At 42.3% G+C, this 21969-nt stretch overlaps 1 protein-coding gene across 5 annotated transcripts in view; it reads right to left on the reverse strand.

Annotated features, from left to right (window-relative positions):
* The window catches only part of KLHL2 (kelch like family member 2), a 225830-nt gene that overhangs the window by 133791 nt on the left and 70070 nt on the right, over positions 1–21969 (reverse strand). For all 5 annotated transcript variants that reach the window (XM_075860272.1, XM_075860275.1, XM_075860273.1 and 2 more), the window contains one exon: positions 21591–21697. In XM_075860272.1, the coding sequence (XP_075716387.1) occupies positions 21591–21697 (107 nt within the window). The remainder of the gene's footprint in view (positions 1–21590; positions 21698–21969) is intronic.

The raw sequence follows: 21969 nt of genomic DNA on the forward strand, positions 1-21969 counted from the left end.
TTTTTTATGCATTAATTCAATTTGAATAATTTTTTTCTGTAACAGAGAAGGTTTTACCAGAGAAAAGCAACTCAATATTTATTGCCCGGATTCTGCAGTTTTTAGAAATATCCCAAATGTGGACCTAGTGTGCTACTGGACTGAAACACCGGCCTCAGCCAGAGAAGGAGCACCTAGTGGATTTTGGGGCTCTCTCATTATTAGATTATATTTTAGGCACCATCTCAGGTTAGAAGAGGACTTGTGATGCAAAAACAAAGGAAACGCCTAAAAAGAGACCCAATTTTGGAAACTGCACCTCACAAGGAATTAATTTAGGGGTGTAGTGAGCATTTTGACCCCATAGGTGTTCCATAGATTTTATTACATTTTTTTCCACTAAGACATAGCTTTAGCTCAAAATGTTTCAATTTCTCATCAAATAAAGGAGAAAAAGCACCCCAACATTTGTAAAGCTACTTCGCCAGAGTACGTAAATACACCATATGTGGTTATATACTACTGTATGAAGGCAGAGAAGGGCTCAGAAGGGAAGGTGCGCCATTTGGAGCGCAGTTTTTGCTGGATTTATTTCTCTGCACCATGTCGCTTTTGCAAAGCCCATAAAGGTACGAGTAGAGTGGAAAATTCCCCAAAAGTGACTCCATTGGCAAACTACACCCATTGTGGAATTCATCTAGGGGTGTAGTGGGCATTTTGACCCCCACAGGTGTCTCATAGGTTTTAATAGAAATGGGCAGTGAAAATGAAATTATATATTTTTTTTTCCAATAAGACGTAGCTGTAGTTCAACATTTTTCATTTTCTCAACAAATAAAGGAGAAAAGGCACCCCAACATTTCTAAAGCAACTTCTTCAGAGTAGGGAAAGACCACATATGTGGTCATAAACTGCTGTTTGGATAGGAAGGGAAGGAGCACCGCTTGGCATTTGGAGCGCATATTTTGATGGATTGATTCCTGGGCGCCATGTTGCATTTACAGAGCCCCTGAGGTACCAGTACAGTAAAAACCCCTGAAATGTTACTCCATTTGGTAAACTACACCCCTTGAGGAATTAATCTAGGGGTGTAGTAAGCATTTTGACCCCACAGGTTTTTGCTGAATTTATTAGAATTGGGATGTGAAAATAAAAAAATATACATATTTTTTTCCAATTAGATGTAGTTCTAGCTCAACATTTTTCATTTTCACAAGGACTATAGGAGAAAAGCAACTCAACGTTTGTAAAGCATTTTCTCCCAAGTACAGCAATACCCCATATGCGATCGCAAACTGCTGTTTGGACACACGGCAGGACTCAGAAGGGAAGGAGCGCCATTTGGCTTTTTGAGCACATATTTTTCTGAATTGGTTTGTGGGCGCCATGTGGCATGTGCAAAGATTCCTGAGGTACCACTAAAGTAGAAATTCCCCAGTGTGACACCATTTGAGACTTTACCCCTTAAAGAATTAAATTAGGGTAGTAGTGAATATTTTGACCCCACAAGTGTATTAAAGATTTTATTAGAATTGGGCCATAAAAATTTAAATCGACATTTTTTCGAACAAGTCATTTTAGCTCAACATTTCATTTTTACAAGGAATACAGGAGGGAAGACACCCCAAAATTTGTCACGCAATTTATCCCGAGTAAGTCAATACCCCATATGGGGTCGTAAACTGCTATTTGGACACACAGCAAGGCTCTAAAGGGCAGGAGTGCCATTTGGTTTTGGAGTGGAGATTTTACAAGATTAGTTTTCTGACACCATGTTGCATTGGGCTGAGGTACCAGTACAGTGGAAACCGCCGAAAAATTACCCCATTTTGGAAACTACATCCCTCAAGGAATCCATCTAGACATGTAGTGAGCATTTTGACCCAAGTGTTTTGCAAAAATTAGTACGCAATAGAGGTTGCAGATTGAAAATTTTAATTTTTCCACGGATATGCCATTTCAGTGCCCAATGTGTTGTGCCCAGTTTGTGCACTGGAGACACACAGCACATAAATTGTTAAGCGGCTTCTCTAGAGTACAGCAATACCCCATATGTGGTCTTAAACTGCTGTTTGGGCACACTGCCAGGCTCAGAAGGACCGCCATTTGGCTTTTGAAGCACAGATTTTCCTTGGTAGTAGTTTTGTTTGGGGTTTTACTGGTATTTTAGCTTATAATGTGGGAGCATATGTAAGCTGGGCAGAGTACATCAAGGTATATGTAAGCTGGGCAGAGTACATCAGGGTATATGTAAGCTGGGCAGAGTACATCAGGGTATATGTAAGCTGGGCGGAGTACATCAGGGTATACGTAAGCTGGGCGGAGTACATCAGGGTATATGTAAACTGGGCGGAGTACATCAGGGTATATGTAAGCTAGGTGGAGTACATCAGGGTATATGTAAACTGGGTGGAGTACATCAGGGCATAATAGGATTATGTAATAATGGGGTGAATAACAAAATTAATAATCCATGGATTGGTGTGGTACGCTTTGAACCAATCCTTTATGCACAGGCCGGGTATTTGGGGTATTATACAAAATATCTGCGCTCCAGTATTGCCTAATCTTTGACTTCTTCACTAGCCCTATAAGCAGCACAAGGCCCTAAAGTTTCCTCATCTCCGCTGCATTTACTGGGTCCACCTGTGGGGTCTAGCAAATGACGATGTGGGGTTTTTAGTGACTACTGGACGTAAAAAAAAATTAGTCTGGGCCGTCATTTAGCATCATTGCGTTTTGAGAGTCATAACAGGTTATTTTTCCGTTGAGGGGGCTGTGTGAGGGGTTGGTTTTGGTGGGACGAGATGTCATTTTTATTGATTCCATTTTGGGGTACATGCGATTTTTTTTATCATCACTATTTATTCCATTTTTTGGGAGATGAGGAAATCAAAAAACAGCAATTCTAGTACGGTTTTGTTTCTTCTTCTTTACAGTTTTCACCGTGCAGTATAAACATGTTAACTTTAGGCCTTATTCACATGAACGTGTAGGACGTCCGTGATACGCGCGTGAAAATCACGTGCATCACACGGACCTATGTTAGTGAATGGGGCCGTTCAGACAGTCCGCGATTTTCACGCAGCGTATGTCCGCTGCGTAAAACTCACGACAGGTCCTATACTTGGCCGTTTGGAAGTCAATGGGTGCGTGAAAATCACGCACGGCACTAGGATGCACTTCCGTGATTCGCACAACAGTAGATAAAGAAATGAAGGAAAAAATAAAAGCACTTCCTTCATTTCTTTATCTAAATTTCAAAACCACGTGTCATAAGCATGGCATATGCGTAAAAATCACGCAGCACATACTGATGACACACGCAACTGCAAAACGCACATGTTCGTGTGAATAAGGCCTTATTCTGAGGGTCGATAGGATTATAGCGACACCAAATTGATAGTTTTTTTACATTTTACTACTTTCCCACTATAAAAATACACTTTTCTACAAAAATCATGTTTTAGTGTCGCCATATTCTGACAGCCATAACTTTTTTATTTTTCAGTTGATATCGCTGTGGGTGGGCTTGTTTTATGCGTGACGAACTGTCATTTCTATGGGTACCATTTTATGGAACTTGCGACTTTTTGATCACTTATTACAAAAAGAAATGCGGTCATTGCTTTTTATTTAATTTTTTTTTACGGTTTTCACAGTGCGGTAAAAACGCATAACGTGATATTTTTATAGTTCAGGCTGTTCCGAATGTTATACCGATTATGTATAGTTTTTTTCATTTTTTTCTAATTATAAAAGGACTTGATCGGGGAAACCGGGCAATTATTGTTTTTATTAGTTAAAACTTTTTATTTATTTTTCTTAAACATTTTTTTTCCTTTTTTTCACTAATAGGCTTCCGTACCTGGCCAACCATGAAGCCGTTGGTAGGCTTCCTGGTTGCCATAGAAACCATCAGCACCCACGATCTTTCACGGCAGGGGTGGTCTGGTGGGGTAAAGAGGGAGCCCCCTCCCTCTGTCAACAACTTAGTTGCAGCAGTCGCTATTGACTGCCGTATTTAAGGGGTTAAACAGCAGCAATCGCCGTCGCAGTGGGATGTCAGCTGTATATTACTGCGGACACCCGCTAAAGATGAAGCAAGCACAGGGCATGACTGTACGCCCTATTGCGGGAATGTAATGTTAATCAGGATGCACAGTCGAGCCAATTTGCGGGAAGGGGTTAAGGAAGGACTCAAGAACAGCATGTTATGTTAGAAATTGGTTTACAAACAAGATATTTCAGCACAGCATAATATCTATAGGTCTAACTGGCAATGATCTTGGCCAGCACTAAGCTGTATATGGGAAATAATCTGGTGCTCCTGATGATCCGAAGCCCTCAATACTGCAGAAGGATTTTACATTATATGGAAATTTTGCAATTACCCAACCCTCCCCTTTCCTAAAAGAAACACTCCCTTCACTCTATATGGACACTATACATGTTGCATGCTAGTTATTATAGATTAAAATGAATGTCATTTACCAGATAAAAGAAATGCACTTGTAAAAAAAAAAAAAAAAGCATTTCATTACTTGCGATCTTTCTTTTGAAGATTACTACTCTTTGATTTGAGATAGTGTAGATTAGATTTCCCTAATTTGTGAGAAAGGGAAATGAATATTCATTATCTTTAGATCCAGCAGTACAGGAAGTATCCCAGGACGGAGAAAATAAAGTCAACATAAGCAGCAACGCAGGGAAACAGGTCACCGTAGTGTTCCAATGAACTTCATGCTGCTACATTTAATTACATAGCCATTAAAGTCATTGCACACGAAGCTCCTCATAACGTCACGTGCTGGGGCATTATAAAACGAGTTTGGGAGTCCAGTGGGACGCAGCAATGTTAGTGGTTTAGAGTGCACAGTAAGTTTCTATTCACACGATGCAACAGATGGAACTAGCCACATCAGTTAAGAGAAATGACAAAACGTTGTTTGCCACAGCTGCGATATCAAGTCAAGTAAGGCCCCATGTACACGAAAATCCATGGGAGAATTGCGGCCCCATTAATTTCTATGGGGCCATGCACACCACCGTAGTTTTTACGCTCCGTGCATGGCCCGGGAGCCCGCACCGCAGAAAGAACGGACATGCCTTATTACGGCCGTCTTCTGCGGTCCGGGCTCATTGAAAATAATGGCCACGGCCATGTGGATGGCCCGGGATTTGCGGGCGGCTCGCAGTGACAGTTCACAGCCGGCTAACCCAAAAATCACGGCAGTGCACACGGCTACGGTCGTGTGTACGAGGCCTTAGACATGAACGGGCCATTGAAACATGAGCGAAATGCTGAGATTTATATTTATTGTGACAATATTATTCTTATTCTCTAAGATTAGAGGTTATTACAGATTCACTTCTACTTTAACAGGTTCCCGACCGCTGGCCGTAAATATACGGCCAGCGGTCAGGGTCTCTAAAGTCCGGCGTATAGTATATATACGGCCGCACTTCAGAGACTGTGCACGCGCGATCGCGTGCACACAGCTCTATGCCCTGGCTGTTGCTAACAGCCATGGGCACTGGGCAGAATGTCAGGGGTCAATCTTTTGGCCCCTGAACATGTGATCGCTGTGACAACCAATCACAGCGATCACATGCATTTCTGCATAGAAAACAGTGTGCACGCGATCGCGTGCACACAGCCCTGTGCCCTCGCTGTTACCAACAGCTCTGGGCACTGGGCAGAGTATCAGGGACCAATCTGATGGTCCCTGAACATGTGGTCGCTGTGACAACCAATCACAGCGATCACATGCATTTCTGCTTATAAAACAGTGTGCACGCGATCGCGTGCACACAGCCCTGTGCCCGCGATCGCGTGCACACAGCCCTGTGCCCTCGCTGTTACCAACAGCTCTGGGCACTGGGCAGAGTATCAGGGACCAATCTGATGGTCCCTGAACATGTGGTCGCTGTGAAAACCTATCACAGCGACCACATTTGTTTTATTTTGAGTTTTCTGGCAGTAAATCTCCTGCCTCTTTTCTTCTCCTCAAATATTGTTTCAGTTTGAGGAGAAAAAGAGACTCGGGAGAATTGCTGCCAGAAGATTACAGTAAAAAAAAAAAAAACAGTTACACTATAAAACATTCTCTGTATAGATAGATTTCTATCTATCTATACAATCTATCTATCCATCTATCTTTTTTTCTATCTATCTACCTTTCTTTCTTTTATTCTATTAGAATAGGCAGGTAGGGAGTATATAATTATATATATATCCACATATATATAATATATATAGCAATAGCGGTTTATTTTTTTGTTAGCGGTAGTGTAGATATATATAGCAGTTAGGCCCCATGCACACGACAGCAAAAAACCTCCGTTTTTGCGGACCGCAAAAACTGAGCCATTCACTTTCATTGAACGCTGACACCTTTCAGTAGCACTACGGAAGGGTGTCAGTGCCGTGGAAATGTTCCGGGAATTATGGAACATGTCCGTTCTTTCGCATTTTGCGGGCCGTGCTCCCATACTTTGTATGGGAGCACGGCCCGAAAATGCGGCTGTCAGTCAGCGGCCGGCCGTGCCCGCGATCGCGGACAGCAATTGCGGGCACGGTCGTGTGCATGGGGCCTTAGTTTGTGTGTTTTATAAAAAAAATAAAATTTGTTTAGTTAGTGTTAGTGTTAGTTACGTTATGGCGAGGAAGTTGTTTAGCGCCGAGGAGGCATACGCCATGCTGTGGTCTGAGTCGGAGACCGCATCAGAGATGGCGTCCGAGATGGAACCTGTTTTAGGTAGTGACGATGACAGCGTCACTTCAGGTTCATCTTCAGGGGACGTTGTCCCTGATGCAGTCGAAACTGCAGAACATGAAAGCGCAGGGCCAAGTAGCGCTGTAGCACGGGACAGCCTGGTCCCTCCAGTCCAGGCTCTTGTATGGGCACCTGCCCCATCTTTTGGGCCTAGAATCCACGGATTTACTGCCACTCCTGGCATAACCGTGGACAATACAAATTTTGTCCAAATGGATTACTTCCATTTATTTATAACGGACGACATCCTAAATCAGATTGTCCACGAAACAAATTTATATGCCACGCAATATATAAGGCAGAAACCTTCATCCACCCATGCCAGAGATTGGACGCCCACCAATTTGCAGGAATTAAAAAAAAATTTGGGGCTCACCCACAATATGGGTATTGTCAAAAAGCCCTCCATTAGGTCTTACTGGTCAACAAGACCCGCCCAAGCCACCCCAGTATATTCTGCAGTAATGCCCAGGTCTCGTTATGAGACAATAATGAGGTTCCTCCACTTCAATGACAACGCACAGGCCCCCCCAAGTACCGATGCAAACCGGGATCGGTTGTTCAAAATAAGACCGCTAATAAATTCCCTGAATAATTTATTTCTGCAACTCTACACCCCTGAGCAGAATGTAAGTGTGGACGAGCAGATATTTTGGAAGTGTTATAGAAACTCTGTTGAGTTTTGTAAAACCAGCTTTGAAAAAAAGCGATATGTGAAATAATCTTCTTCTATCCTCCGCCCTCCTACATCTCTATGTGATAAATAAGGCCACATATTTGGTATCCCCGTGCACGGGAGAAGTGGCAGAATGTGAACGGAGATTAATTTTGGCCGTGGTCTATACCGTGTGTGAAAAATGCTGGTATAAACTGACGCATTTGCTAAAAAATTGCTAATTTTATTTTGTTCCATCTTATTCAAGAAACTTTCAGAAGAAAACTGGACTGTCTAAAAATATGATAAACCCCTTGAAGAAAACCTTGTGGGGTCTGCTTGCGTGAATGAAGTCATTTATGGGGTGATTCTAATGTTTCAGCAGCATTAGGCCCCCCAGAAAACAGTATGCGGCTATAAAATCAAATGCAAAATTCCTGGACCGAAAAGGCCAAAAAGCCTCCTTTTATGCCAAGCCCTGGCACATGCCCGCACAGTGAATAAGGCACACATATTTGGTATCCCCATGCACGGGAGAAGTGGAAGAACGTGAAAGGAGATGAATTTTGGCCGTGGTCCATACCGTGTGTGAAAAATACTAGCCTAAACTGACGCATTTGCTAAAAAAGTGCTGATTTTATTTTGTTCCATCTTATTCAAGAAACTTTCAGAAGAAAACTGGACTTGCTAAAAATATGATAAACCCCTTGAAGGAAACCTTGTGGGGTCTACTTGTGTGAACGAAGTCATTTATGGGGTGTTTCCAATGTTTCAGCAGCATTAGGCCCCCCAGAAAACAGTATGCGGCTATAAAATCAAGTGCAGAATTCCTGGACCGAAAAGGCCAAAAAGCCTCTTTTTATGCCAAGCCCTGGCACATGCCCATGAATAAAGCACACATATTTGGTATCCCCATGCACGGGAGAAGAGGAAGAATGTGAAATGCGATGAATTTTGTCCGTGGTCCATTTTGTGTGTGAAAAAGCTAGCATAAACTGACGCATTTGTTAAAAAAAAAAGCTAATTTTATTTTGTTCCATCTTATTCAAGAAACTTTCAGAAGAAAACTGGACTGTCTAAAAATATGATAAACCCCTTGAAGGAAACCTTGTGGGGTCTACTTGTGTGAATGAAGTCATTTATAGGGTGTTTCTAATGTTTCAGCAGCATTAGGCCCCCCAGAAAACAGTACACTGCTATAAAATCAAATGCAGAATTCCTGGACCAAAAAGCCTCCTTTTATGCCAAGCCCTGGCACATGCCCGCACAGTGAATAAGGCACACATATTTGGTATCCCCATGCACGGGAGAAGTGGAAGAATGTGAAAGGAGATGAATTTTGACCGTGGTCTATACCGTGTGTGAAAAATGCTAGCCTAAACTGACGCATTTGCTAAAAAAGTGCTGATTTTATTTTGTTCCATCTTATTCAAGAAACTTTCAGAAGAAAACTGGACTTGCTAAAAATATGATAAACCCCTTGAAGGAAACCTTGTGGGGTCTACTTGTGTGAATGAAGTCATTTATGGGGTGTTTCTAATGTTTCAGCAGCATTAGGCCCCCCAGAAAACAGTATGCGGCTCTAAAATCAAATGCAAAATTCCTGGACCGAAAAGGCCAAAAAGCCTCCTTTTATGCCAAGCCCTGGCACATGCCCGCACAGCGAATAAGGCACACATATTTGGTATCCCCATGCACGGGAGAAGTGGAAGAATGTGAAAGGAGATTAATTTTGTCCGTGGACTATACCGTGTGTGAAAAATACTAGCCTAAACTGACGCATTTGCTAAAAAAGTCCTGATTTTATTTTGTTCCATCTTATTCAAGAAACTTTCAGAAGAAAACTGGACTTGCTAAAAATATGATAAACCCCTTGAAGGAAACCTTGTGGGGTCTACTTGTGTGAATGATGTCATTTATGGGGTGTTTCTAATGTTTCAGCAGCATTAGGCCCCCCAGAAAATAGTATGCGGCTCTAAAATCAAATGCAAAATTCCTGGACCGAAAAGGCCAAAAAGCCTCCTTTTATGCCAAGCCCTGGCACATGCCCGCACAGCGAATAAGGCACACATATTTGGTATCCCCATGCACGGGAGAAGTGGAAGAATGTGAAAGGAGATGAATTTTGTCCGTGGTCTATACCGTGTGTGAAAAATACTAGCCTAAACTGACGCATTTGCTAAAAAAGTGCTGATTTTATTTTGTTCCATCTTATTCAAGAAACTTTCAGAAGAAAACTGGACTGTCTAAAAATATGATAAACCCCTTGAAGGAAACCTTGTGGGGTCTACTTGTGTGAATGAAGTCATTTATGGGGTGTTTCTAATGTTTCAGCAGCATTACGCCCCCCAGAAAACAGTATGCGTCTATAAAATCAAATGCTAAATTCCTGGACCGAAAAGGCCAAAAAGCCTCCTTTTATGCCAAGCCCTGGCACATGCCCGCACAGTGAATAAGGCTCACATATTTGGTATCCCCATGCACGGGAGAAGTGGAAGAATGTGAAAGGAGATTAATTTTGGCCGTGGTTCATACCGTGTGTGAAAAATGCTAGCATAAACCGACGCAATTGTTAAATTCTTGCATTTTTTTCCAATTTTGCCCACTTTAGAGAAAAAAAAAAAAATTATATATACTGACAAATGCCACTAAAACAAAGCCCTATCTGTCCTTTAAAAAGAGTGTAAAATTCAAAGATGAACTTTATTCACCTGCTGAGTTATAGTCATCTAAAGAAGCGCATAGCAAAATTGTGAAATTTGCTCTGGTCATTTAGCTGTAAAACAGCCAAGTCCTTAACCGGTTAACTGGCTCTATAACGGGGCACTGTGGCCTGCAGTGAACTAATAAAGTCACAGCGTCGCCTTAAAAATGTGTCACATACAGTAGTGTTAAAAAAAAAAAAAAGATAGGAGTCCAACGTCATTAACCAGATAAAGCAATGTTTTTGGTAGAAGTGATATTTCTACATAGCAAATAATTTACTTGTAAGTGTAGTAGAAAAAAAACAGATCCAACAATTAGGACTTGCATGTCACTCATTCTGAGGAATTGAATCCTTAAAGGGAAGGTGTCACGAAAACATTTTTTTTATAGGTTATTGCTTTAGTATGTCATTAAAATAAATTTCATTTATTTGTGTTTTTGTTTTGTACTTACTTCTCTATGGGGCTGCCATTTTATTTTTTTCATCTCTGTATGTGTCGATTAACAACACATACAGAGCTGGAATACGGCACATACATCCCCATAGAGAATGCGAACGGGAGCCGTTCCATTTACTATAGCGTACGTCGTCTGTGTGGGAACGGCACATGCGCCGCTCCCACACAGACCAAAAGGAAGGTCTTCGGCAGAGTGACATCCGGCGCCATTTTCATGTGGATCGGAAGCCGCGGCCGGACAGTAAGACGACTGCTTCCAGTCGCGGCTTCCGTCCATATGTTCAGACGCAAGGACTAGGAGCGGAGGGAGCGGTGGCGGCAGGTAAGTTATGTTTGCTCCCTCTAGTGACCAGGAAATGTTATAAATTAGAATCTAAATTTATAATCTTTCCTGACTTGTGAAAAAATAAAAATAAATTAGAACAATGTGTAATTGATTATATATTAACTGTTTAACTAAAAAAATAAAAATAAATTCTAGCAACACATTCCCTTTAACTGAAAGGGGCTTGTTCAAAATAATAGCAGTGAGGAGTTAAATTGGTGAAGTCATTCATTCTGTGGAACAACAGGTGTCAATTGAGCCCCTTATTTAACACTCCCTACATGTACGTTAAACGTAGGCTGTGATGGATGCAGTGGCGTAACTACCGCCGTAGCGGCTGCTACGGGGCCCGCGGCATGAGGGGGCCCGTGTCGCCCGCCGGCACGGGCCCCCACCATGGCCGGAGGCTCTGCTAGCAGCAGCTATGGCTGCTACAGCGCGACGCCACTGATCACTACGGCAGAGCAGGGAGGTATCTCCCCGCTCTGCCATTAACTGGTTAAGTACTGGGCTGTTTTACAGCTAAATGACCAGAGAAAATGTCACAATTTTGCTATGCGCTTCTTTAGATGACTATAACTCTGCAGGTGAATAAAGTTCATCTTTGAATTTTACACTTTTTAACCCCTTCCCGCCGCAGCCCTTTTTCAGATTTTCATTTTCGTTTTGTCCTCCCCACCTTCCAAAAGCCATAACGTCTTTATTTTTCCGTATATATAGTCCTATGAGGGCTTGATTTTTGCAGGACGAGTTGTAGTTTTCGTAGCAACATTTATTTTGCATATATTGTATTCGGAAACAGGAAAAAAAATTATTTGTGTGGTAGAATATGAAAAAAACCGCGATTCCTCCACGTTTTTTTGCGCTCCGTTTTTACAGAATTCACTGTGCAATTAAAACATGTTAACTTGATTCTGTGGGTAAATACAATTACGGCGATACCAAATATATATTGTTTTTTCGATATTTTATTACTTTTACAAGTAAAAACCTAAGTGTAAAAAGAAAATGTATTTTGACGCCAAATTCCGAGAGCCATAACTTTTTTATTTTTCCGTCTATTAAATGGCATGAGGGCTTATTTTTGGGCCCGCTCCATACTTCCCCTACCCGACATTGGCGTATGGATACGTCAAATGTCGGGAAGGGGTTAAAGGACAGATAGGGTTTTGTTTTAATGGCATTTGTCAGTATACATCTTTTTTTATTTTTTTTCTCTAAAGTGGGCAAAATTGGAAAAAAAATGCAAGAATTTAGCAAAAGTTTATACTAGCATTATAGACCAGGTATAGACCACGGACAAAATTCATCTCCTTTCACATTCTGCCACTTCTCCTGTGCATGGGGATACCAAATATGTGTGCCTTATTATCACATAGAGATGTAGGAGGGCTGAGGATGGAAGAAGCTTATTTCACAAATCACCTTTTTCAAAGCTGGTTTTACAAAACTCAGAGTTTCTATAAGGCTGTGTTCACACTGAGTTTTTTGCAGGAGGAAAATTCCTCCTGCAAAAACTGCTCCAGACAGTGGTTTGACAAAAACTCGTTAAAACACTCGTCGAGGTGTTTTTTTTACCCTTTCTGACTGATTGAAATGGGGTTTTGGAGGTGGAAACCTCCTCAAAATGGGTCATGACGCTTCTTTTTAACGTGACGCTGTGTTTTTTGCTCACGGTAAAAAAACTCGTCCAACTCCCATTGAAATCAATGGGAGGCATTTTTGGGCGTTTGACGAGTTTTGCGGAGCGGTTTACGCGCCAAAAAAACTCAGTGTGAACAGGGCCTAACACTTCCAAAATATCTGCTCTTGATGCAGAGATCCCAAAATATTAATCTAGGGGTATAATGGGAATTTATTTTTTGGGGTTTCCTAAAATAAGAAATTGCAGGTTTATGCAAATGGAGCTCTCCAGCAGATGAACTTTAGAAAACATGCAAACATGACATCCACCCCCCACCCATTCCCTCCCTCACCCTTGGCGTAAAATCAGGGGAAAAATAAAAAGTAATGTAGGGCAAATAAGTTTTCAACAAATTAACTAAAATCTAATAACGCAGAACAGTGTGGTATTTTTTAAAACATGGCTCAATGCACAGGCCTGGTTGCGAGGGACATGAGGGACAGAAATATCGGGAATCTTTGCGGTGCCCGTCTTTTCTGCAGACGCGAAAACCTGGTCGCTTAAATCCACCCCCCCCCCATGTACTTGTTATATTCGGACACGCTCACTGGTTTGTGCTTGTCCGATGTTGCCCCTCTTTCCCTCACTGCCACTGTTCCTGCGGTATGAATCGTGCTTAGCACATACACGTCTTTGCGATCCCTGAACTTGACCGCCAGCAATTCCTCAGATGCATAAACACAGGAGTCCCCCTTTACCATGCGCTTCCCCACTAATTGCTGTGGAAAACCAATTCGGTTTTTGCGCATGGTACCACATGCCCCAGTCCTTGCAGCATGCAAATGCCTAAACAGGGGCACACTGGAATAAAAATCACAGTACAGGTGGTACCCCTTGTGAAGCAGAGGCTGCATTATCTCCCACACGATCTTACGGCTGGTGGAAAGATCAGGGGGGCATCCAGGAACATTTATTGTGCGGTCCCGCCCTTCATAAATCCTGAAGGCGGTGGTATATCCTGACCCGCTTTTACACAATTTGTAGAGCTTAACGCCATATCTTGCCCTTTTGGAAGGTAGATATTGGCGAAAGCTAAGTCTTCCATGAAAGTTGAGGAGGGATTCGTCCACACTTACATTCTGCTCAGGGGTGTAGAGTTGCAGAAAAAAAACTATTGAGGGAATTTATTAGCGGTCTTATTTTGAACAACCGATCACGGTTTGCATCGGTACTTGGGGGGGGCCCGTACGTTGTCATTGAAGTGGAGGAACCACATTATTACTGCAGAATACACTGGAGTGGCTTGGGCGGGTCTTGTTGACCAGTAAGATCTAATGGAGGGCTTTTTACAATACCCATATTTAGAGGGAGCCCCCAAAAATGTTTTCATTCCTGCAAATTGGTGGGCGTCCAATCTCTGGCATGGGTGGATGAAGGTTTCTGCCTTCTATACTGAGCGGCATATAAATTTGTTTCATGGACAATGATATTTAGGAGGTCGTCTGTAATAAATAAATGGAAGTAAACCATTTGGACAAAATTTGTATTGTCCACGGTTATGCCAGGAGTGGCAGTAAATCTGTGGATTCTAGGCCCAAAAGATAGAGCAGGTGCCCATACAAGAGCCTGAACTGGAGGGACCAGGCTGTCCCATGGTACAGCGCTACTAGGCCCTTCGCTTTCATGTTCCGCTGTTTCTACTGCATCAGGGACAACGTCCCCTGAAGATGAACCTGAAGTGACGCTATCATCGTCACTGCCTAAAACAGGCTCAATCTCTGATGCGGTCTCAGACTCTGACCACAGCATGGCTTATGCCTCCTCAGCGCTAAACAACTTCCTCGCCATAATGTCACAAACACTAACTAAACAAACAATTATTTTTCTTTTATGTATTTTTTATAACAGATTATATACATTTACATATATATGTACACACACACACACACACACACACACACACACACACACACACACACACACACACACACACTGGTATAGGTATGTCACCATACCAGAATTTAGACTTCGATACCGATACTTCGTGTAGTATTGCGATTTCGATACCAATTCGATACTTTGCCAACAGTAATAATTATTTTCTGATGTGAGGTGCGTGGTGTGACGAGTTTTGAGTGTGCTTCACATTAATAGTAATTAACCCCATCATGTTTCTCAGTCATAATGGGTTCGTGTGTAAGCTACATGATGGGGTTAATTACTATTAATGTGAGGCACATGGAGGTTAAATTCATCACACCTCGTGCCCCACAATAAGTGATAGAAAGCAGTTTTTATTTTATTTTTTTACACAGTACACATCACAAATGATGCAAAAAAAATTGTTGTGCAGGTTATTACGGCCGCGACAATACTGAATGTGTGTATATTTTATGTATTGAGCCTTATTTTAATGTTTATTGTAAAAAAGGTGTATGTGTATTTTTTTAAATTTAACATTACTATGTTTTTACTTTATTTTTTAAACTTTAATGTACTGGCATATATCTATATTACAGTACATTAGCCTGTGTACTGATAGTACACAGGCAGTTGTTAGGACATACATAAGTATTCCCTAACAGGAAATATGGTAGGACAGCCCTGGGGTCCTTCAATGGACCCTGGGCTGTCTGCCCATATATGGTATGTCCCTCAATCGCGTCACAGGAATACCCTGTAACGCGATCCAAGGGGCATCCCCCCCTTCTCATTTTCCCCTGAAGGCTGCAGTCCGCTGTGATAGCAGCATTCACGGGAATAACGGCCGAAATGAGGTTTCTCTGACCTCCGCCAGTGGGTCTGCGGCTGTGTAATACAGTCATTGCCCCGCTCCCGACAGCAAGTGCGCGCGCGGTCAGCATGAGGAGATGCGGCCGGCGCTGCACTAATTAGTGGCGGTTCAGGGACTGAACACAGAACATGGGGGTGTTTTCAGTGCCGCCGCTCATTAGGGCAGCGCTGGCCGCATCGCATCATCCTGACCCCGCTCACTTGTTATCAGGACTCAGGAGTGGAGCAATCGCTGTATTACACAGCCGCAGCCCCGCTCTCATACATTCATGTGTTACTATACTTAGCTGTGCGGATATATATCTATCTATCTACACTACTGCTAACAAAAAATAAACCGCTATTGGTCCCTGATACTCTGCCCAGTGCTGCAGGTAACAGCGTAGGCACAGGGCTGTGTGCACGGGATTGTGTGGACACTATTTTACATTGAAATGCATGTGATCGCTGTGATTGGTTGTCACAGCAATCACATGTTCAGGGACCAAGAGATTGGCCTCTGACACTCTGCCCAGAGCGGTTAGAAACAGCCAGGGCACAGGGCTGGGTGGCAAATTTTGCACATGTTGGTTATAGTGCATTTCCTTCTGAAATACTGGGCAAGATGGGTAGTTTCAGACATTGTTCTGATGAAAAACCTACTTTGATTAAAAAGTTGATTGGAGAGGGAAAAACAGAGAGAAGTGCAGCAAATTATAGGCTGCTCAGCTAAAATGATCTCAAATGCTTTGAAGTGACAACCAAAACCTGAAAGGCGCAGAAGGAAGCGGGGAACCACCGTTCTAATGGATTGAAGAATTGCCAAAATGGGAAAGGCTCAGCCAATGATCACATCCAGAAAGATCAAAGAAGTTCTGAAATTACTAGTGAGTGCTGCTGCATTCAGAAGACCATTAAAGAGGCTCTGTCACCACATTAGAAGTGCCCTATCTCCTACATAAGGAGATGGGCGCTATAATGTAGGTGACAGCAGTGCTTTTTATTTAAAAAAAGATTTTTACCACTGTATTAGCGATTTTAGATTTATGCTAAGGAGTTGCTTAATGTCCAAGTGGGCGTATTTTTACTTTAGACCAAGTGGGCGTTGTACAGGGGAGTGTATGACGCTGACCAATCAGCCTCATGCACTCCTCTCCATTCATTTACTCAGCACATAGGGATCCTGCTAGATCCTTATGTGCTGTCTTAGGCTGGGTTCACCCTACCTATTTTCAGACGTAAACGAGGCGTTTTAAGCCTCGATTTAAGTCTGAAAATACGGCTCCAATACGTCGGCAAACATCTGCCCATTCATTTGAATGGGTTTGCCGACGTACTGTGCCGACGACCTGTCATTTACGCGTCGCTGTCAAACGACGACGCGTAAAAAAGACTGCTCGTCAAAAGAAGTGCAGGACACTTCTTGAGACGTAATTTGAGCCGTTTTTCATTGATTCTAATGAAGAACAGCTCCAAATTACGGCCGTAATTGACGCCTCGCAAAACGCGAGTACATGAAATTACGGAGCTGTTTTCTCCAGAAAACAGCTCCGTAATTTCAGACGTAAATGCAGTTATCGTGTGCACATACTCTTATACTAACACATTAAAAATACTGAAGTGTTTAGACAGTGAATAGACATTCCACGGGATGTCTATTCACAATCTCTGCACTTCGTTACCATTTCTATAGTAGTTACAGCAGAGGAAGCGTGATAGAAAATCTCCAGAGCAGGGAATGGAACATAGTTTCCCTTTTGATGCAGTGTCCCCCTTCCAGGATTTTAGCCAGATAACCCTTCTAGTGGAGTTTGAGAGGGCTGATGATCTGGCAGAAAGGCGCACAGAATCTACCGAGGCGTCAGACAGAAAGTCTGCTGCCTTAGATAACACTAGAAGAGAGGATGTGATCCCTAGAAGTTTTGTCTCTAATGTGAAGCTCTAGTTGTGCTAGCCAAATTTTTAGAGACCTAGCCACACAAGTGGCTGCAATGCCTGGCTTAAAAGCCCCTGTAGAAGCTTCCCAGGTTCTTTTGAGGTAGCAATCCACCTTCCTATCGATGGGACAAATAACAGCAATGTGTTGTAAAAAAAAAAAAAGAGCCTCCTGACGAAGCCGGTCCAAGGCGAAACGCGCGTCGAGGCGTTCTGTTTCTGTGCCACATCTCACTACGTCCCGTTCTCCACCATGTCTTTAGGTATGCCGCGCTACTTTTATTATCAGTGATCGCTGCTATTGTGTTGATTTATATAGGCTCTCACACACATTATTCATTATTGCCTTATACACACTATGCAGTACTTGTAGCGTTATTTGGCATCTTTACTTCCTCTATATCTATCAGATTACCTCTTGGTATATTTACATATATACCTTTTTGCTGCTGCTCTCCATGTGACCATCTTTTTATTACATTCTATGTGATACCATGTATTGTTGTTTATAAATAAAGATATAAACATTTTTTTTACAATACGTGGCTGTTATTTGTGCTATACTATATATTGGGGAGTTTCGTACCCTGTGCTTTAGTGCTTCTAGGTTGTTTCTGCGGTTGTCGGGGACCCCGTTTCTTCCCCTTTTGAGGTTTTTTGTAGGTTTCCTATCCATGGGGCCAGATAGAGATCCTAGATCCTCGAAGGGTAGAGCATTCTTTCTAGAGATCTTTGCAACTGGGGCATCAAGTCTACGAGTACTATCCCAATCCCTGCAGACCTCTTCTTCAAATGAATATTTCCTTTTTAGTAATTTAGGGATTCCAATTCTCCTATCTAGGTTTTTCCATTCCCTTTTGATGAGACTTGTTATGTTCTAATGTATGGGAAAGGTTCTCAGTTTTCTGTGCCCTAAGCCTTCAAACATTATGCCCTGGACAGAACTGGGTACTTTGGGGTCCTCAATGTTCATAGTTGCTCTGTTTTAAGGAGCGGACCTGGATCTTCTGCTAGGAACATATTTGTCCCCCTCTATCCTCATCAGAGGTAGTATCCGAAGAGCTTAGCTCTCCTTCTAACTGAAAGTCTTCTTCAGCAGAAGAATCTGATAAATTCATGAGACTGGAAGTGGATGGTTGATCCTTCTTTTTTCTTAGGGACATTACGGAATTTCTAACTTCTGCCATTAATACTTGATGCCGAACTTGTAGATTCCTCCGCGAGTATTTGCCTAGGAAAATCTGGCAGTCTTTTACTATAGGTAGGTACTAGTTTTTTTTCTTATTACAAACTGCACACTCTTGGTTAAGGCTTTTATCCAATTTCTTTCTAGGACCTTCGCTGGCCTAAAAAATATGTACAAGAGAAGGGAACAATATTATCAGAAAAAAAGTGGGGGTTTCTTTTTCTTACCCTATGTAAGTACTGCCACCTCTTCAAGTACCGGACTGGGGGATCTCGTTGCATCCGAGCGGTCAGCGTGTACTGCTGCTTCTCCTGGCGTTTCCATTGTGGAAGGAGATGCTGGAGACTGTGGATCCATGTTGTTCAGGCCTAAATAGGGCTTGGATCGGCTGGGGATGTCCTTGGCTCCAGACGCATGAAGCCCCTCCTCCTAGTTAGGGCTGCCGGAACCACCACTTACTGGGACGTGGGAATGACATCCCGCCGGAAGTGACGCGTCAGAATGTGCCTTAAGCCGTCAACGCCGGGACATGCGTACCAGCTCCACCAGGGAACAGAGTATGGCCCAGGAGAACTGCTCTTCCTCCAGAGGAAGGTCTCACATCGTGGGGCCTGAACTACCTCCTAGGAGGGAAGTGATGGACCGGGAGAGGAGGAATTAACCGTCCAGACTTAGGGTTGCTCCCTCCAGAGGGGACTTACACCTCCCAGAGCACACCTAGGGAGAAAGGTAAGAACCTGCTAGGGGGTCTGCAACCCAAGGAGAAGTGTTTTTTCTCCAACAGGAGAATCCTATACAGAGGACAGGAAACCTGACTAGGTGTGTGGAGAGGTGTGTCCTTTTTATATCATCAAGCTCCCTGTCTAGCGAATGGGATGTCTCCACAGGGGTGCCGTCATAGGTGAAAGGGTAAATCATGATATGGGGAAATTTGTCATACCATGGTGTTGGGCCTATTTATTGCATACAAGGGATCATGGATCAGTTTGCATATATCAAAATACTTGAGGAGATCATGTTCCTGAAGAATAAATGCCCTTGAAATGGGTGTTTCAATACGACAATGACCCAAAACACACCAGTAAGCCAACATCATCTTGGTTACAGAAAAACAGGATTGAGGTAATGGAGGGGCCAGCCCAATCCCCCGACCTCAATCCCATAGGAGAACTTGTGGGGTGACATAAAAAAATGCAATTTATGATGCAAAACCCAAAAATGCAGAAGATCTGTGGAATGTAGTCACGTCTTCCTGGACTGGAATTCCTGTTCAGAGGGGCCAGAAGTTGGTAGACTCCATGCAACACAGATGTCAAGCAGTTCTCAGAAACAATGGTTATGCCACGAAATATTAGTTCAGTAAAGTGAAATCTGAAAGTTTTTTCAGTTTATACATTCCATTTTTGAGTTTTTAAAGAAAAATGCTGGCACTGCTATTTTTCTGAACAGCATAACATTCCTTTTTCTTTACTTATAAAGGATTAACACAAACTGGATACATTTTGTTATAGTTTTGGAATTGAATGTCTAGCATTTCCTGTGCATTTGCATTTAGGCAAATAAAAGTCGTTATAATGACGTTGCGCTTTGCTTTATTTATACTCACTGCTATCTTTTTGAACACTACTGTACATCTGTCCCGCTTTATTATCTCCAATAAAATTGAAATAGGTTTTCCCACACATGCGATTTACTGGTGGACTGGAGAGGTTCTCTATCTCCCCAAACCAAACCACTATTGTCTGAAACATAGAAGTGGTTTTATGTTCCTCTTCAGACTTATCCTGGTTATAGGTAGTGTTTCAATATGTATTAAATTAATTAGGATTTTCTCAACAAAATAACCCTCTTTTAACTTGAAGAAGGACTGGCGATCACTATAGGTCTAGCTTAAAAAAACAGCAAACCAGCGATTTTTGAAGCAACCTTCAAAAATTGGCAATCAGCATTTATTGTTGGCGGAAACCGTGGTGGGCCATACATTTAAATGGCGAATGTGTAAAACATGGATGGACCAGGTCAGCCAGCGTGAGAGCTGCTGATCACTAGTGGTTCTCCGCTCTGGCTCAAGAGAGGGTACACTAACAAGGCATATGGCAAGGGGGTGTCCTGGTGAGACAACTGCTTCAAAGAGGATCTTTCACCAGATTTCACAATACAAACTGCATACGTAATACAGTAAACAGTTCTTAAACCTGATGAGACTGGTGTACTTAGAAAATCTATGTAACAAAACTCATAACAAGCTGCAGTCTCCGTGGCTTTGCAGTAAATGAAAGCAGGAAATGGAGTTAGAAGCTGTAATTCTACACTTATACTGCTTCTAGAATACAGACTCAAAACTACAGAGTGAGGGAAAATGCAGCTTGTACTCCGCATGTGCAAGATATCAGCATGGTGCGGGGGTGGAGTGACACGGATAGGAGTTTATAAGCTCTAGATGGGAGGAGATTGAGATTACATCATGCATATACTTGGTCTCATGGATGTAACTTGGTCTCATAAAATACTTATTTTAATATCTGGCAGGAAAACTTTGAAAAAGGATGACAGCCATTTTACATGGATTTTCAAAGTCAGTACATCAGTCTAATCAGGTCTAAGATCTATTTAATAATGTATACAGTTTGTATGGTCAAATCTGGTGACACATTTCTGTCAGTTTAGCATCATAGTGCGAAGAGTGAGTAGGACACAGTACCATAACACGGCTAGTTTTAGTCTGCACTAGTCTCTATACATCATGTCCAGAGTATTAAATAAACTGTGGAAAACCCCACCAAAAATATAAAGACGTCCATCTTACATTAATTGTCCAATAAGCAAGCCAATACTAATAAGCAGTAAACAAGGACTGATGCTATAAAATATGAATGCCAAAATAATACACAAACCGAGTAAAATTGTATTGGATGTGTTCAGATTTTTCCACCTTATTTCTGTGATGGCCAACTAGGAGTCTAGTAAAAGTAAACACTGCCACCTCACCCTGACTTGAGCGGCACGGGAAGCTAGACATAAACGGAAAGAAACAGGAATAGCACAGTAGATGGAAAAGCGATCACCAGAAGGAAAGCGCTTCAGCACAACAACTAAAATCAATTACTCTAACACTTTCATAAACGCCTCTCACATGAAACAGAAAAGACTATGAAAGAAAATAAGAATTACCTGTAAACATAGCGTGGAAATAAGGACTGCATGCTGCCAGTACCACCTTGTGAGCGGCTATCTCCACATCTTCTGCTACAATCGTCACATCACACAGCAAATTCTGGCTGCAAAGAAGAAAAACCAGGAAATAGTATTCAATACTAGATTTATACATTGCATATACATCTATATATCATACATGTTATGAGAACTACCAGAAGTTCTGTATAGAAAAGCTATTTCGTTTTCAAGAGACAATGATGGCGATCCTATGATAACACTGAACTGCCAAGAACACCGGAAGCTTTGCCATGGTTACACACAGAGGAGCTGAAAATTTTGGGCCTTAATGACCAAGCGATTTTCTCAGTTTTTTTATCGTCGCATTCCAAGAGCC

The sequence above is a fragment of the Rhinoderma darwinii genome, chromosome 1, assembly GCF_050947455.1.
Source record: "Rhinoderma darwinii isolate aRhiDar2 chromosome 1, aRhiDar2.hap1, whole genome shotgun sequence".
NCBI lineage: Eukaryota > Metazoa > Chordata > Amphibia > Anura > Rhinodermatidae > Rhinoderma > Rhinoderma darwinii.